General features: G+C 59.1%; 1 protein-coding gene across 2 annotated transcripts in view; it reads left to right on the forward strand.

Moving 5' to 3' along the window:
* The first annotated feature begins 716 nt into the window (after positions 1-716).
* The window catches only part of CBFA2T3 (CBFA2/RUNX1 partner transcriptional co-repressor 3), a 77,807-nt gene continuing 61,538 nt past the window's right edge, over positions 717-16,985 (forward strand). Inside the window, exon 1 of one of the 2 annotated variants that reach the window (XM_040253679.1) lies at positions 717-1,045. In XM_040253679.1, coding sequence (XP_040109613.1) covers positions 958-1,045 — 88 coding nt within the window. In that variant the 5' untranslated portion in view covers positions 717-957. The remainder of the gene's footprint in view (positions 1,046-16,985) is intronic. The other variant, XM_040253678.1, reaches the window with a different exon arrangement.

Raw genomic sequence — 16,985 nt, forward strand, 5'->3', positions numbered from 1 at the left:
CATCAGGAAATGGGGTGAGGATCTCCAAGGAGGCCCCAGCCAGGAGGACAAGCTCAGAGAGGGGGTTTCCTTGCCCAGCCCAGTGGGCAGCAGTTTCAGGGTGGGTGGGGGCCAGGACCTCGAGGCTGCAGGGGAAAGCCTGAGTGCATGGGGCTGGCCAGACTGGCAGGACCAGGATCAAACCAGGGCTGACCCAGAAGTCAGGTCAAGGTTACAAGTGACGCCCACAAACAGCTGGCCCTGGGAGGAGGGCCCTGGAGGAAGTCTGGCTGAGGTCAGGAGAGGGTGGAGACCCCCAGACCACCCCGGGCTGCAGGCTGGGCCAGGCCAGAGGGGAGATAGGCAGGCAGGACTGGGCTGGGAGGCTTGGCCAGGGTGGACATTGTCCCTCTGTTGTTGATCTGCACCCTCACGCCCCCCCTGCACCACCCCAGGTCAAGGAAGCACACCCAGCGGGCCAGGCTCAGGGTGGGTGGAGTGTCACCGGCTGGGCTGGAGGAGGAAGTTGTTGGGAAGTCAGAACGGAATTGCCGTGAGGGGAGGCCGGGCAGGGCCGGGCCCAGATGGTTCCTGTTGAGGAAGCAGTGGGCACAGCTGCACGGCTGCTCCCCGGCCGGCCGCACTATCACGGTGACACAGCTGGCTGCCTCGCCGCAGGCTGCAGGCGACCTCCCCCACCGGCGCCACCCCAGGCCCGCCCTGTATCACATGAGCCCCTGCGGCCACCCGCCCCTTCCCCAGGCAGCTGCAAGAAGGCCTGAAGCAGTCTGGGGGACGGAGACCTCCAGTTCAGAGGAGCCCAGGCTGGCCGAGGCCTGTGTCTTTCCCTTGAGGGCCCACGAGGTTGAGAAGGGCACTGAGCGTGGGGCTCACCAGGCTCCACGCTGCTGCCCACCACGGGGCTGCCCACCTCCCACCTCAGCAGGATTCAGATTCCTGAACCCACCCTCTGGCTCCATGTCCCGGGCATCCCCCGTGCTGGACAGTGGGCCCTCGGCATCCACCAGCTGCTCAACGCCCCGGGGTCCCAGGAAGGGCGGTCCAGGTAAGGGGATGGGACCGGTTTGGTGGCGGGGGCGGCACTGAGCAGGTGGCATGAGGCAGCGACATCTCCTTGCTGTGCTTCCTGGCCTGTTGACTCACGTCCAACATCAGCACAGCCTCCCGCCAGGCACAGACCTGTGCAGCTGGGACAGGTGGCCGGGGAGGCCCAGCAGGTGCCAGGCCTACCGGTGGGCCCCGTGGGCCCCACCCAGAGGCAGACGCTGGAGGTGGAGGCTGCTCAGTGAGTAGGGCCCCAGGAGTCGGAGAGAAAGGTGGTGTGCAGAGCACTGGGGACCCCTAAGACTTGGAGTTCAGAGGAGGAAACCGAGGCCAGATGGAGAGGGGCTGGTCCAGGGCCCCAGGAGCAAGTGGTGGTCCAGGACCTGCTCTGCTCGACTGAGGAGCAACCTGCCAGGGCTCCCACCAGCGGAGCCAGTGCCAGGGAGAGGTGGTCACACAGGGAAGACCTCCAGGGGCTGCTGACTGGGGGGTGTAGGAGGCTGTGGGCCCAAGCTGCAGGATCATCTGCCTGGCTCTCCCGGGACTCAGGGGCCCACAGAACTGCACATAGAAGGCCCTGCTCACCAGCCATAGCCACGTGGCCATGGATTAGGAACACAGATCCGCAAGTCTCATTGCAGTAGCCTGCAGAGTACAAGCAGGCCTGAGTCACCCCAGCACCCCAACCCCAGACAGCCCATCTCCCCTGCAGAGGGACCACCTGCCCTAAGCGGGTCCCCACCTGCCCCAGCTAGGGACCTGAGGGCCAGCTCCACCTGGCATTCTGCACATCCAGGACTGGGGCCCCAGGGTGTGCAAAGCCTGCCTCTCCACAGTCACTAGCATGCTGCTGACGAGTCTAAGACGTTGCCACGGAGGCTCCAGTCACTGGCCTGGGATATGGCTGCCCTGCGCTCAGGCTGACCACAGCCTCTGGTCCCATCCGGCTATAGCTGCGACCACACAGCTGTCCCTTCTTCCCCAGAGTGGCCCTGCCTGACCCCCACTGTCCTGGGACCACTCATTGAGCTCCTTACCTGGGACCAGTCCCTCTTCACCTGGGCCTTAGGTTCTTCGTGTGTCAGGCCCCATCCTTTGGCTCCATGAAAGGGTCAAGAAGCTGCTTCTCAAAGCCAGGGGTGGGCAGTGGGTAGCGGGTGAGGGTGTGTGAGATGCTGGCCATGGCCGTGTTCAGATGGATGGTGGCGTGTCCGCGTGCAAGGGGTCCGAGGCTGGGAAACGTGATGCGCCCGCTGCGCTCACAATGTCACTCCAGGTGTTGGGCTGTGGGCCTCTGGAGCTTCCTGGGGGGCTTTTCGGAGAGGAGGGAAAGCAGTGGGCATTTGGCTTGTGTGTTGAACTGGGGGCTTGCCTGGGCACGGGGTCCCCGTCCTGGGACTCCAGCTTTTAGGAACTTATGGCCCATCTTCTCTTAATCACCTGGTTCCATGGGACAGACACAGACACGCAGGGAGAGATCCAGCTCCCCATGACCCCACAAAGGGGTAGATGCCGGGCCCCCAGGTGCCAGGCATCTCCACCACGGGAAGTGGCAGGTGGGGCTGTGCTGGACTCCATGGGAGCCCGGGGGGTCCAGGACAGGCCTTGGGTCGGTGGGTCTGTCCTGCAGGCTTCCCAAGAGTCTGTGAAAAGCTTTGAGATTCCAAACGTCAAGTAGCACCTAAACCACTAAAAGAATAGTAAGTAATATCTTCTAAAGCTGAGTCTGTCTGTCTGAGAATGTGCGTGAACCCTGCGCTGCCCTCCTGCTGGTAGGAAGCGGGGGTGGGGCCACGGGTGGGGGGACGACAGACCCGCGGACAGACCCACCCCCCTGGCGCGTCTCCAAGGTGTGTGCAGTCGCGGCAGCAGGCAGAAAGGAACAGTGCTGGTTAGAGGGTGTTCATGGTACTCAGGCTTGTTAGGTGCCCAACTTCCCTGGCGGTCCAGTGGTAAGACTTTATACTCCACTGCGGGGGCTACGACCTCACATGCCACAAGGTGCGGGCAAAGAAAAGGTGCCAGTCGTGTGTGCTAGAGCTGGACCCCACACACAAGAGGTGGAGCCAGCACACTGGCAGGGGTGCCTCGGGCAAAGGAGGCTCAGGGGCAGTGCCTGAAGGGGAAACTGAGTCAGGCTTGTTCAGCGTCACCTGAGAGGGACTGGTGAGTGACAGGAGACAGGCAGTGACCCATCACCGGAGGGCCCAAGCGAGGCAGCTTCGTGGGGGGCGCCATCCTGCGAACCTTGGGTCACCTGGCCGCAGGGGTGGGGTTCAGAGGTCACCACTGTCACCAAGTGGCCTTGCCCTCCCTCCCCTGTCCCCCTCCTCCTGTCCCCGCCGCCCCCACCCTCCCACCCCCCCAGCCACAAGGGCTTCTCTGGAACATTCTTTGTCTGGAATGCCCCTCCCTGCTGTATTAATTTCCTGGGAAGGCTGTAACAAATCACCACCAGTGGGTGAATTACAACAGAAATCTCCTGATTCTGGAGGCCAGAGTCTGAGATTAGGAGGGTCACAGGGCCAGCCTCCCTGCAGAGGCTCCGAGGAAGGGTCCCGCCTGCCTCTTCCAGCTCCTGGGGGCTCCAGGCATCCTTGGCTTGTGGCTACATCCCTCCCATCTCTGCCCCCATCTTAATACGGCCTCTCCTCCTCTTCTAAAAAGGACAGTGGTTTTGGAATCTAGGGCCACTCCATTCCAGGTGACCGAGCTCCAACCATCCTGTCTGTGTTCCAGGTGGCAGGATTGGGGCAAAGGAGCCCATGGCCTGCATAGCTGCCTATGGCACAGCCAGGCCCAGGGCTTGGGCTCATGGCCTCCAGCTGCCATGGGGGTCAGGGAGCCTCAAGGGGTGCATCCTGCAAGAGGGGAGCCAGGTTATCAGGATCCCACGTGTTTTCTGCCCCACTGCCCTCCCACCACCTCACTTTCCGATCAGCCGAGGCCCTTGGCCACGCTTTCAGGGCTGTCAGGAGACAGTCAGCTATGGACACTGGGGAGTTCATACTGGGAGGACCCAGGGCATCTGGGGTTGGCACATGCCTGGATGGACGGCAGAGTCCACAGCCCCTCTGTGCAGTGTGGGACTGAGAACCGAGCCCCACAGTGACCGTCCATCTGCGTCTCTGTGCAAAGTCCTGTGAGCGATTTGTCCTTTGACTTCTGTACCATTGCCTAATGTGGGACGGCTGTACTGTCCCTGCACTGCTCATATCCTGCAGGGCTTCCTTCCCTTCCCCAGGCCCATCTCCACTTCTTGTTGACCACATGGTGCTGGGGGCTCCTGTGTCAGGATATTGGCTCAGGGCTGCCGAGCCCCGTTTGAGGTTGTGACTGCCATCTCAGAAGAAGATACCAAGGTTCCAAGGGGCACACAGCAGGCAAGAGCAGAGGCAGGCTTGGACCCGGCTCTACTGACCCTACAGGATGGGTGCAGGGTCAGATGGGAGGGGGGGCCCATTACGGTGGAAGGAGCCCTCGACACCTGCCAGATCAGTTGGTCCTGACAGGAAGCTGCTCCCATGACCCCTGGGCAACAGTGTGGACAGTTTGAAGAGAAACCACTGACACAGATCAAACAGAGTCACCCGGCCAGCACAGACGTCTGAGGGACACTCCTTGACCTGAGGGGTGGGAAGGGAGGAGAGGAATAAGCTGAGAGAGGGGCCAGGCAAGGAACGGAGTGGGAGAGCCCTGGAGAGAGGGCGGCAGGACAAACGCCCATGTGTTCCCTCCATGCCCATCTCCTAAGGCCTCCTGACCTGCCCCAGGCCAGCCTCCAGAACAGAGGAGCAGGGGTGCAGCTTGCCCCCATCCCCCCATGCCCCAGCATAAGTCTGGGGAGGGAGGGCTACACTCCACCCCAGGTCCTGGGAGGAGTGCATTACCCCCAGGGTAAATGTGGAGCACTCTTTCCCTGAGACCTGCAGTTTCCACGCTGTCCCATCCCACAAGCCTGTGAGAAAGACTTCCGGGGTCAGCTAGCAGGAGGACTCCAGCCATCCATGTCCTCCCCACCCATTAGACAACAAATCCAAACTTCAGAAGACAGAACTAGGGGCAGGAGTGATGCCCAGGGGACAGGGTGCAATCCAGGCCAGCTTCCTGAAGGAAGTGGTCCCTTGGCGGGTAGCTAGAGGAGGCAAAGACTTTCATTTCTCAAAGTGTCTGGACTGAGAAGAAAGGCGTTGGTGTTAACCTCTCACATCTTCACTTCCACAACTGCAGTGGCGGAGGAGAGGCCAAGGGAAGGGAAAGAGGGGCCACCGCTGGACTCAGGCTCATTCACACAGGTGATGGGGCCAGAGGTAGGGCTGCAATGGTGCTAATCAAAGTCTCAGCATTAAAAACCCTCGTACAGTCCCACTGGCACAGCCAGGGCAGGCAGACATCCTGGAGCAGGCAGTGACCAGCAGAGGGTGGCCCAGAACGGAGGTGGCATCTATGGGGATTCCATCCAAGGGTCTTCTGGACGTGGGGTGTTGACAGGCTCTTCTTGTGGGGCTTTGGGGAGTCAATTTGCCATTCCGTTGTTTACAAGACTGAACTCAAGAAGTCAGGCCGGATCACCTCTCCTCTGTGTGCACGCCCTCTGGGGGCTTCCCCTGCCCCCCTCCCAAGCCCACCCCTCTCCCTCTATCCAGCTGGTGCATGGCCACCCCACCAACACCCCAGATACCTTCCCTGGCCCTGTTCCCTCCCCACAGGCTCCTCTTCCATTCAGCCCCCTCCCACCCCCTCTCAAGTCTTTGCTCTGGTTACCCTGCCCTCCCCCGGCAACATGTGTGCCCAGGACCCTTTCCTGCTGTTTCCCCTTCACTTATTACTCTATCTGATGAAGGAGGCGGTTCCGTGTCTACTTATCCTGTCTCCCTGGTGTGCTGGCTCCACTGTCTGCTTGCCATGGCACTCTCAGCACCTGGAGTGGCGCTGCTGGGGTGCCCAGCACTGGGTGATGAGGGCACCCCGTGTCCAGGCGACTCGACCACCCACAGACAGCGAGTGCACTGATCAGCACAGGGGCCCTGGCGAGTGGCTTGTGTTGGTTTCTAGATGCTAGATCACAGCTGCTGTCAGGCTGAGGCCCAGAGACTGGAGTGACCTGCCAGGGGTCAGACAGCATGTGGCCCCAGGGCTGAGTTGGACCCAGGCCTGGGGATGAGACCAGGGCAGCCCATCCCAGCCCCTCCCAATGGGCACCAGTGTTCCCTCCCCTGCAGCCAGAGGCGTGGATGGTGCTGGACCACCTGCCCTCCCGTCTTCTCTGCCTGTGTCCTCTACAGGGGGCACAGGGCCCAGAAAGGGAAAGGGACTGCCAAGCCACAGAACACCCAGGCAGGTGGCTTGGAAATAGCAGATGAGGCTGGCCGTCCAAGATCACATGCCAGCAGGTTTGATGTGTGATAAGAGCTCCCTGGTCCACTGTCCCCCACCACCACCAAGCAGCGCTTCTAGGAAAGGTCCAGGGAGGCATGGGAAGGGACAGCGGCCAGAGAGGGATGCTGACTGCAGGGAGGGCAGGCACCTCCCGCCATCCCGGTGGGTCCTGTTGCCTTGGAAACACTGACCTGCTAACCATCCTACGTCCCAACGATGGAGGAACCTTTTTGTTGACCCCCATCCCAACACCTACTCAGCCACAGAGCCCACCCAAGCCCATTCGTACCTCACCTATCTGGCCCTGGAGGACTAGGTCAGACACCCAGGGTGCACACATTCCTCCCCCAGCTCCTAAGAGGGAGGGTGTGGGTCAGATGTAGACTCACCCACCCGGGCCAGCGTCTGAGCAGAGAATCCCTCAGTCGTGGCCACCTCTGCTCTGGGTGTGAGGGCTCAGGTGGCACTTCTGGGGGCTGGGAGATCCTTGGGTGACGACTGGGTTGTATATAACAGGCCTGCTCCTCGGACAGCAGAGGCTCAGGGCCGTGACTGCAGGCACAGAGGAGGGACTGCCAAGGTTGTTCCCCAAGGACAGGCTGCTCCCTGGAGGAGAGGGCAGGGTAGGGGCAGAGGTGAGGACTGCTCTATTCCAGAGTCCTTCCTGGCCCTGGGCATGGCTTCTCCCCAGTAACCCTTCAAAGGCATCATTGACCTGGCTGCACACATGAGGACAAATCTGATCTGCCAAGAAACCTACCCAAGGTCACACAGCAGTCCCCAGCAGGGCTGGAGCTTCCCTGTCTGCCCAGCACCCTCCCTGGGAGGAAATGCACTTGGGTGGGACCTCAGGAAAGGGACCCCCTTGGCACCCAGCACTCCAGTGTGGGAGCCACACCTGGCAGCCCATCCCCTGGGCTGAGCCCTCTGAGAGCCCACTGTGGGGTCTGCTGGCTTCACTCCAGGGAGCTCCGGGCAGATGCTGCTGGCGCCCCAGCTGACAGCTGGACAGAGCACCGCCCCCGCTGATGCCTGAGGGCTCCCCACCCCAGGCCTCGGAGCCAAGCCCTGTGCTCCTTGCTACTCTGCAACTTTCAGAAAAGCAGGCCGGGCCAGGTTCACGACTGCCCTTGAAGTGAGTTCGGGCTCTCTGAGGGCCACACTATGCAACTGAGGGCTCATGGGGCAAGGGGTACTCTGACCATGGCTTTCACTCTGTGGCGCAGCAAGGGGTCCCTTCCTGAGAGGAATCTCCAGAGGGCTCACAGCCTGGGGGGCTTACGGCCTGGGGGGCTGGTGGACGAAGGCGCACATGTCAGACAGCAGAGGGTTGGGCCCACCCACTCACGGCTGCAGGAGCCACACTGATGGACTGTCACTGCCCTAGAGACGTGACCAGTGTCCCCAGTGCCCTTGGTCCGGTGGACAGGGAACCAAGGCCTGGTCCTCATGCTGGCCAGGGGTCAGGGAGGCCACCCTGAAGATGCACCCTCCGGACCTGTCTGCTCAGGTTGGACCAGGTTAGAATCACGGGGGAAGGGCCGGGCTGGAAACCAGCTCCATCACTTGCCCAGGACCCCACAGGCCTGTCTTCTCATCTATGATGTGGGGGTGGCAGCCAGCCCCCGAAAAGCTGGGGATGGAAACGGAGGACCCTGGCACCCACCCGGCCCAGCCCACTTTTCTCAGCTCTTGCAGGATCCTGGCTGTGACCCCCTGTCTGTACCCCCTCCCCGGCCAGGGTGCCTGGCGGGAGTGAAGAAGGGGCCCTGTGGAAGGAAGTAGGGATTCACCCGCCCTGGGGCTCCCAGCGCTTCCTCCTTTCCTCCCAAATCGGGGTGCATTTTGAGTATGTGGAAAGCCCCGAACTCACAGGCCCTGGGAGAGGGCAGCATGGCGGGAGGGAGGCCAAGCAGGAGGGGCACTGGGACGCTTGCCTCCCAGGCCGACAGGGCCCCTCAGAAAGCTCAGGGGCTGGGGCTGTGGTGGTCTTCCCACACCCGGGTCCTCTTTTTAAGACGAAAGGTCTAGGGTTCCAGCCTCGCTGTGACCAGGGCGACAGCACAGACGCAGGAACCCCAACACCCAGACCCTAGACCTCAGAGAGATCACACTTTACTGAGGGGTCCCAGGGCCCACCTCCCCAGGACACTGCCCGCCAGCCCAGCCCGACTGCTGATTGCACACCCACTCCTGCCAGGCAGTGCCTCAGCCTCTGGGCCAGGAGCCTCCCCGAGAGGCTCCGTGCGCACAGCCCTCGCTTCTCCACTCCTGTTTCTCAGGAGGCCTGGACAGACGGATGCACGGACAGATGCCCTTCCACCCCTCCACCACCACAGCGTTTTCTAGACCCAGGGTCAGGACCCGATATTCTAAAGCAGGTGACAAAAAACTGCAAGTCAGAACAGTCTCGTTCCAGTTCGCAGCTCCCAGGTGCATCGCACCCTGCTCCATCCTCTGAGGCCCAGGAGGCCAGACAAGGGACTCTGATCAGCTCTGGCCCCTCGACCCGGGCTTCCTCGTCTGCAGCTCGAGGGGCTGTCCCCACCTGGGGGGCTCTCCAGGCGGGGGCCGCCACTCGAAGCTGCAGGGCAGAGAGCACAGCTGGCTGGAGGGGAGACGGGAGCAGGCAGCTTCCTGTGGAAACCGAAACTGCCAGGTGCTTCCCTCCCTCCCGCGGGGTCCAGAGACAGCTGGACGAGGTCCTGCAGCCCTGCCCTGCCCAGCCACCTCCCATTCTGGCAAATGTCCGCGGTCCAGACTCTGCTTCTCACCCGTCACTACGGCGACACACCTCCCTGAGCCCCTGACCCAACCCTCAGCATGGATGAGACCAGCCGGCCCTGAGGCTCTAGCACTCTCTGGGGCTGTCCGTCCAGCTGGAGACACCCTGGCATAGGATTTCAAAGTCTTTGGGGAAAAGCAGGATGCAACAGATACCTGAATACTCTCTAACTTGAATACAAGTGAAAATGATAACGTTTCGGGTAGACCAGATTTAACAGAAGATTTAAAGCCGATTTCTCTGTCTGCCAGAATATGAAAAATTTCACACGCAGGCCACGTCCAGTTTCTACTGCACAGGCTGCTGAGCCTGCAGGACCTGGGAGACAGAGGGACCAGCCTGGTTGGCATCCGCAGGGGGCCCCTGACGTGCTGCCTGCTCCTGCCATCGGCCCACCTTTCGTTTAAATTATAAAATAATCTTCCCACATCAGGAAAGCCCCGTCCCAAGCAGGGGAAACAAGCTGTCACTTCGTCCCAGAGCTGCTCCCTCCCGCACTTCTTCATAAAAAGGAGTTGCTTGTAGATCCAGTGCCCCCTGTCCTGGAGGCTGCCCCCCTGCCCCCACCCTGGGATCACTGAAAGCCAGGCTACAGGTCCCGGACCCAGTTCAGGGTGCCCTGCGAGGTCAGTCCCCCAAACTCGGCTCTGAATCCTCAATGTAAAATGGGGCCCGGGTCGCATGTCAGCACCAGAGTTGCTCACCTGCGGAACTGTCCAAGGGACTGTTTTATCTGTGTGTCTTTCCCAGATACATTGTAATTGTCTGTGTTTTAAATTGCTACATAGAAGTATTGAGTCCTGCAATATTCCTTTTTCTCCCCACAATGATAGAAATCATGGCATCAGCACAGGCGTGGCCACATTGCCTGGTGGCCCCCTGAGCCTGGCAGCCCGAGTGTGGGGCTGCACGGTGACCCCTTGCAGCTCCTGTTGAGAAAGGCCTTTTGTACAGTCACGTGTCCAGCGCAATGTTGGGCATTTCTGTAGGTTGTGAATCCCCGTGGCTGCTGGGGAAGCCCCACCCATGGAAACTAGCGTGAGTGGAGGTGGGAGGCAAGGGCGGCACACTGGCACCTGAGCACCAAGCTGGTGGGGGCCTCGGCCCACCTGATCTGACCTTTTCTGAACGTGGGCTCAGCGGTCATCTGGGTGAGGCTGTGGCAGTGAGTCTGGCTGTGATGAACAGAGGAGAGGCTGGTGTGGTCTCCCTCGCTCTGCACCTTCCCCTCCCCAACTCAAGCTCTGCTCCAGACCTTCAATGTGAGGCTTGGGTGGTGGAAAGTCCTGGTGGTGTGGCCACCAAGCAGCAGGCTTGAGGTCTCCAAGCTGGGAAACCCCACTCCAGGAAGCCAGAAATGGCACTCTGAGTGGCCCCTCGATGACGCTAGAAGGAAGAGGTGGCTGAGGGGACTTTGGTATCTGCCCGTTGGCCACCTGAGCACCACCCCCCGGGCCTCCCCCAGACAGCACTCCACAGAGGTGGCCATGGCCAGTCCTGGGGGAGTCAGGAGCCTGCACTACTGAGCAGACACACCCGTGCACCCTCAGCAAGGCCAGGAATACATGACAGGCCGTGCTGGAGCCCAGGCCTGGCGGGACAGCCCCCACTGCAGAGGGTGTGCAGATGGGGTATTGCAGTCAGGACGGGGCGCGGGGGCAGGAGGGGGCGTTTGTAATAGTCGTGGCACGTCGCCGAACTCTCCCTGTTCCCACAAAGGAGACTTGTGAGCACCCCATTTCACTCCCATGGCCCTGCCATGTACTGGATGCCAGGGTCTGGCTTCCAAGCCAGGGGATCTGAGGCTGGCTCCGTGACTTTTGGCTGGCACGTTCCCTAAAATGTATTTGAGCAATCAAGTCCCCTGTAAGGTGCTGTTTGTCACAAAGTGGCCTCACCCAGCTCAGTCACACCAGCCCTGGGCTGGTGCTTTTGTGTTGGGTATGACAGGAGCCGTTGCTGCTACAGAACCTTTGGAAGGTGACAGCTGGCTTCACCCCACATGCTGGCCGCGAAAAGAGTGACCTTAACATTCCTGCTGGCTAATGCATGTGAGATGTGCGGTAGCGAGCAGGTGCCCCACCCCCTCAGAAGAAAGCAAGATGAGGTCGCAGAGGCCCAACTGGGGCCTCCAGATGGGCATCTCGCTGCCACTGTTACTGAACCAACTCAGGTCCCCTCGCCCGCAAGCTGCAGAGCCTGTCCCCTGATGCCGCGTTGTGATGAAGGAAAGTACCGTGTTTATTACAGGTGGCAAGCAAGGAGAGCGAGCAGCTCAAGCTCAAAACACCCAGACTCGCCAATGGCTTTCAGGGAAGGGGTTTCAGAGGCCAGGTGAGGGAGGGGCTGCAGGGTATCTGCACAGCTGGTGCACAGTTCTCAGACTGGTTGGCATCAAGGTGAAGTTTTGAGCATCATCAGCCTTCTGCTTTCCACCTGGTCTGGGATCTACATGCTTGTACTGGGAGTTTCACCTAGTGGAGGTCTTGAAAACAACTTCAGAATGTGTGTCAGTGTGCGTGTGTGCGTGTGTGTGTGCTCAGTCATGTTCGACTTTTTGTGACCCTACGGACTGTAGCCCACCCAGCTTCTCTGACCATGGGATTTCCCAGGCAAGAATACTGGAGTGGGTTGCCATTTTCTTCTTCAGGGGATCTTCCTGACCCAGGGATCGAACGTGCCTCTCCTGAATTGGCAGGCGGGTTCTTTACCACTGAGCCACCGGTGAAGCCCGTGTGTATCAGACCTTTATCCAGATTTTTCAGGGAAGTGGGAGTTCAGTGACTCTGCTCCATGGCTGGTTTGTAGTCTAAATTGTAACCGGTTTCCAAGCCCAACAAGAATTCTTTTTGTCTACATCTTCATGTTTCGTAATCATTTGCTCTTGAGTCAGACCTTTGAGACTCAGGGCGGCCTGGGAGACTAAAGCAAAAACCGATTATTTCAAAGAGCAGAGATCTTGGGGCCTGTTCGTGATTTCACCAGCATCTTCCTAAGACTGGGTGATGGTGCCGACAGTCCGGTTTGCAGCACCTAACATTGTGTTTACCATCTAACAGGTCATGTGGTCTAGCGTGTCATATGTTTTATGCTGCACATATGCTCAGGGCTTATTTTCATGGAAACCCTGAGGCTGCAGTTGTGGGTTTAGCACCTTGATTAGTGGAAGCGTTGCCCCAAAACCAAACTGTCCAGGCCCAGACAGGGAAGCCTGGTGTGCTGCAGTCCATGGGGTCACAAAGGGTCAGACACGACTTAGCGACTAAACAACAAGACTGACATTTGTCAGCTTTAATCCAAATAAGCGTGTTATTAAATGACTCAGCTCGTCTCACTTTGGAATTCCACTGCTGATGTGCATGGATGGATGGCAGACAGGTGGGTGGATAGGGAGAAAATGAAGGAAGCTGGAAGGCAGGTGAAAGCAAACTCTTGAAATGTTAAGAACACCACTCTTCCATGAAGAGTGTATCTGTGTTTGTGTGATTGCTGAGGGAGCCGGCCAGGAGGCAAAGGCGACCCAAGGGAGGGCGTGGGTGACATTCCACCCCAAGAAGAGAGAATGCCGCCCTGAGACCCCTAAACACAGTCGGTGAAGCACAGTCTTCACTATGAGCATAAATGGTTTGCAACTTGTCGGTTTCCTGCAAGTTAACACCCAACTTACAGCACCTGGGGCCCAATCAGCATCAACAGAAAGACATCCAGACCCATCGCAGGATGCCCACTGACCGTGGGACACGAGACCGGCGTTTCTATCAGAGGAAGGTGAGGAGGAGAGGAGTCTGGTTGTGTCTTTATGCCCTGAGGCAGAGCCTCGGGAGCAGTCCAGCCTGCGGAAGAGACTGACTGTTCACTGGAGGAGGGGCTCAGGAGAGGAGAGGCGAGAGGAGAGGGCAGACCAGAGGCCTGCAAGACAAGGACCCCAGGCTTCCCTCACGCTCCTTTGGCCAGGTCTCTGGAGAATCTTAGATGCATGCCAGTTGGGAAGACCCCAGCCGCAGACCAGACCAGACTGCCTGCTGCTGTGACACCAGGCTCTGCCAGGCGCCCCCAGGGCTAAAGGGGATGCTGAAGGCAACCATGCTCCATGGGGCCCAGTGAGTATCACCTCTGAAAGGTGGGTCCTGGAACCTGGACATGTTTCAGTCCTGGCGTGTGGACCTTCGGCAGCCTGGTTGCAGGTCACCTGGGAGCCTGCGCCCCTCTCTCAGCACGAGGCAGGCATGGCTCATCGATCCCAGTAGCTTTCTGTGGAGCATGGATGAAGCCTCGGCACTGCTCACAACAGAGTACTCCTGGGGCTAGTCCTGGTTGGTGGTCACACACTGTCCATGGGGAACAACTGTCCCCTCATCCACAGCTGGCACTTTAGTCAAATGGGATGAAAATGTCATGACCACATAAAACTGGGGCAGAGGCTTCCACTACCGACCATCACTTTCTCTTTGAGTCTTGTCTTCGGACCACACTTGGTTTGGATTGCTCTGTTCTGGGTGACGAGTCTCCTTCGTGCATGGTTTTACGGCAGGTTTTAGGAAGCCCTTCATTGGAAAAGACCCTGATGCTGGGAAAGATTGAGGGCAAAAGGAGAAGAGGGTGGCAGAGGATGAGATGGTCAGATGGCATCATCGACTCAATGGACATGAACTTGACCAAACGCCAGGAGGTGGTGAGGGACAGGGAAGCCTGGCGTGCTGCAGTTCGTGGGGTCGCAAAGAGTTGGACAGGACTGAGCGACTGAACAGCAACAGAATTAGGAAGCCCTAGCGTCCCCAGAGCACGAGGATACAGCTATGGCCCCACCCCCACACCGCTCAGGACAAGCTCTGAGGCAAGATGTGAAAGCTCTCTGGGACCCGTTACTTCATCCATGAAAAGTCAAATTTCAGATAAACAATATTTTCATATAAGTATATCTCAAATAATTCCTGGGAGACACACTGAAAACTATTCACTGCTTATCTAAAATTCAAATTTAACCGAGCATCTGTATTTTTATTTCCTATATCTGGCAACCCTCCCCACAAAGGATTTCAACCCTGTCTCCAACAGGATTGCATTCAACTACAAATAGCAGAAAAGCCAACAGCAGTGGAAACAGGGTTTGTTTGTCTTTGTCCAAGTAACAGAAGCTCAGAAGCAGGTGGTCGAGGCTGGTGTGGCCATCCGGGACACAGGCTGCTTTGCTCTTTCTATTCTACCTCCACTTACTAGTGGCTTCCTAGCTGCAAAGTGGCTGTACCACCTCCAGGCATCACGTCTGCCTCCCAAGCAAGAAGAAAGAGGAAGAGAGATGATGCAGAGGACAAAACTGGACCAGCCCCTTCATATAAGGAAAAGCAGGCTTCTGCAGAAGCCCCAGGCAGCAGACTTCCGGTTTCACCCAAGACAGGGGTCCAATCCCCAGTCTGAAGCGCCTTCCCAAACCAGGGCTTTCTGATTTCTCATTTCTCACCTTCTCTGCAGTTTTCAAATAGTCTCCGCACTCAAGTCTCCACCTTTTCACAGCCCGTCCGAGTTCACAGCACATGCCACGTGCCCTTGGAGCCTGGCGCAGAGCCTGCCCCTTTATGGATGGAAAAGGGTGGGCCCCCTTGTCCTCTGGGGCTGCACTGGTCTCTTCCCCGGCCCCCACCCTGGACTCAGATCTGAGGAATGCAACTCCCCGCTACTCTCCCGGGGTCCTGCCACAAACAAACTAGTGAGTGGTGCCCAGGGGCTCTGGAAAAGTGAGCGTTCCCGTGAGAGAATCCTTGCTTGCCCACCTCTGCCACCCTCCCCGGCCGCTTCATTCTGACACCCCCCAACAGAACTTCTCCTTTCCCTCGGAGCAGCCCGGTTCCCCATTCGCAGCCACCACACTGCCCTCAGCTTCTCCCCGGAGTTTCAGGTTCTGAGAGCTATTTCAGGTCTTCCTCCCACCAGCCTGCACCCCGGCCCTGCCTCTCTGCATGGACTGGCCACATGGAACTCCCTTCCCCAAGCCTCCAAACCTGTGGCTGCCTGCCCCACCCACCGTGGTAGGGAAAGGCTGGACCCCAGCCCTCACCTGCCTCCTCTCCTGGGAGCCAGGCGTGACTGTGATTCAGAAGGTGCCTTAATTCGGGGTCTGCTTTGATTTAAAAACAGCTTTCTTGAGATAACTCACATAGTATACAGCTCACCCATGCAAGGTGCCCAATTGCAGTGGCTTTTAGTCTGGTCACAGAGCTGTGCAACCGTCACTGCCGTCTAATTTTAGAACATTTTCATCTCCCCTAAAAGAACCCCTGTGCCCCTCAGCAGTCACCCTCACCCACCGCCGTCTCCTCCTGTTTCTCCATCCACCTGCTCTGGACAGTTCACATCAATGGGATGCTGTGATGCACTGCCTTTGTGTCTGGCTCCTTCACTGAGCGTGATGCTTTCAGGGCTCATCATTCCTCTTTCCGGAGAATCCTATTCCGTTGTTCGGAGAGTGTGGCAGCCTGGTGAGAATCCAGCCCTCACCTACATGCTGTGTGTCTCGGGTGGGGAGTGGCTGCCCCTCTCTGGGCCTCAGCTCAGATGAGATCCGCTGCCTGGGCCTGGTGTGAGGATTCCGTGGGGGTCACAGGTGAAGTGCCCCACGCGGGTGGGAAATGACCGGCCTGCTCTGAGGTGAGCATCTGTGATCCGCCCACTGCATTCAGATCCTGCCCACATCCTCCCCTCCCCCAACACCCAACTGTGTCCGGACTCCAGGGTGTGGGTGGGAGGAGGGCCGTCTCTGGAGTTTGGCCCATCCTGAGCAGGGCTGTCAAGTAGACCGTGGCCAGGGTTGGGGAGAGATCTGTGAAGGGTGGGGAGCACTGGTCAGTGCCACACTCGCTAGCTCCAGGGGCTCATCAATCCCCAGCTTGCCTGGGCCCACTCAGGAATGTGGGGACAGTGGCATGTCCCCGGGCCTGGTTTTGCCCACTTCGAGAGCTGAGGTTTCGTCTCTTACACAAGAGGAGGGCGTGGGTCTGACTGGGGGACCAGGCATGGCCACCTTTGTCTTCCGGCTTCCCCAGGGCAGACCAGGGAGGAGGCAACGTCCCCTCATCTTTGTCAAGAAAGCCCAGCTCTCCCGCAGAGCTAGGGCAGACCTGGCTCCAGCTCCGTCCAGCCTCAGAGCTGCTCCCAGACCAGCGCCATGGGCAGGAGGGAAGGCCAGCCGCACACCGCTCCCGTCAGGCCCCTGCTGGGCCGGCCTCTCGGCAGGAAAGCCCTTTGGGGGTCACATCCCCCTCAGACTCCTGCAGTCCCAGAAATGAGATGGCCTGGGCAGAAACAGCCAAGAACCTGGCCTGGGCATGGTTCTTCCTCTCTGTGAAATCAGCTCTGAGGTCTGTCACCTGTATGGGGAGCCCCACCCCAGAGGGTTACAAACTGAGGACAATGGGGGACACCCCCGGACACATTCTGGACAGACTGAAGGACAGAGAAGACAAATGGGGATCTGGGGAGCCCGGCGGGGGGGAGCCCTGCCCCAGGCACACCGTCCCTGCCTCATCTTCTGTTAGTGCCCCTGGGGGACGGAGGGAACGTTCAAGGGATATTTGAGGCATAAATGAGGAACCAGTAGGGTTTTCTCTGTGGGTGAGGGTGGTCCTCTGTCAGCTGCTCATTCAAGGGCAACACAGAAAAGCAGTGTTGGCAGGGCGCATGTATGGGTCCTGCACACTCGTACCCCAGGACAAGCGGGTGCAGGAAGCCACGGGCAAGAGTCGAGGGGCACCTGCCTCCTTGAACACATGAGCAGCTGCGATAG

The sequence above is a fragment of the Oryx dammah genome, unplaced genomic scaffold, assembly GCF_014754425.2.
Source record: "Oryx dammah isolate SB20612 unplaced genomic scaffold, SCBI_Odam_1.1 HiC_scaffold_13, whole genome shotgun sequence".
Lineage (NCBI taxonomy): Eukaryota > Metazoa > Chordata > Mammalia > Artiodactyla > Bovidae > Oryx > Oryx dammah.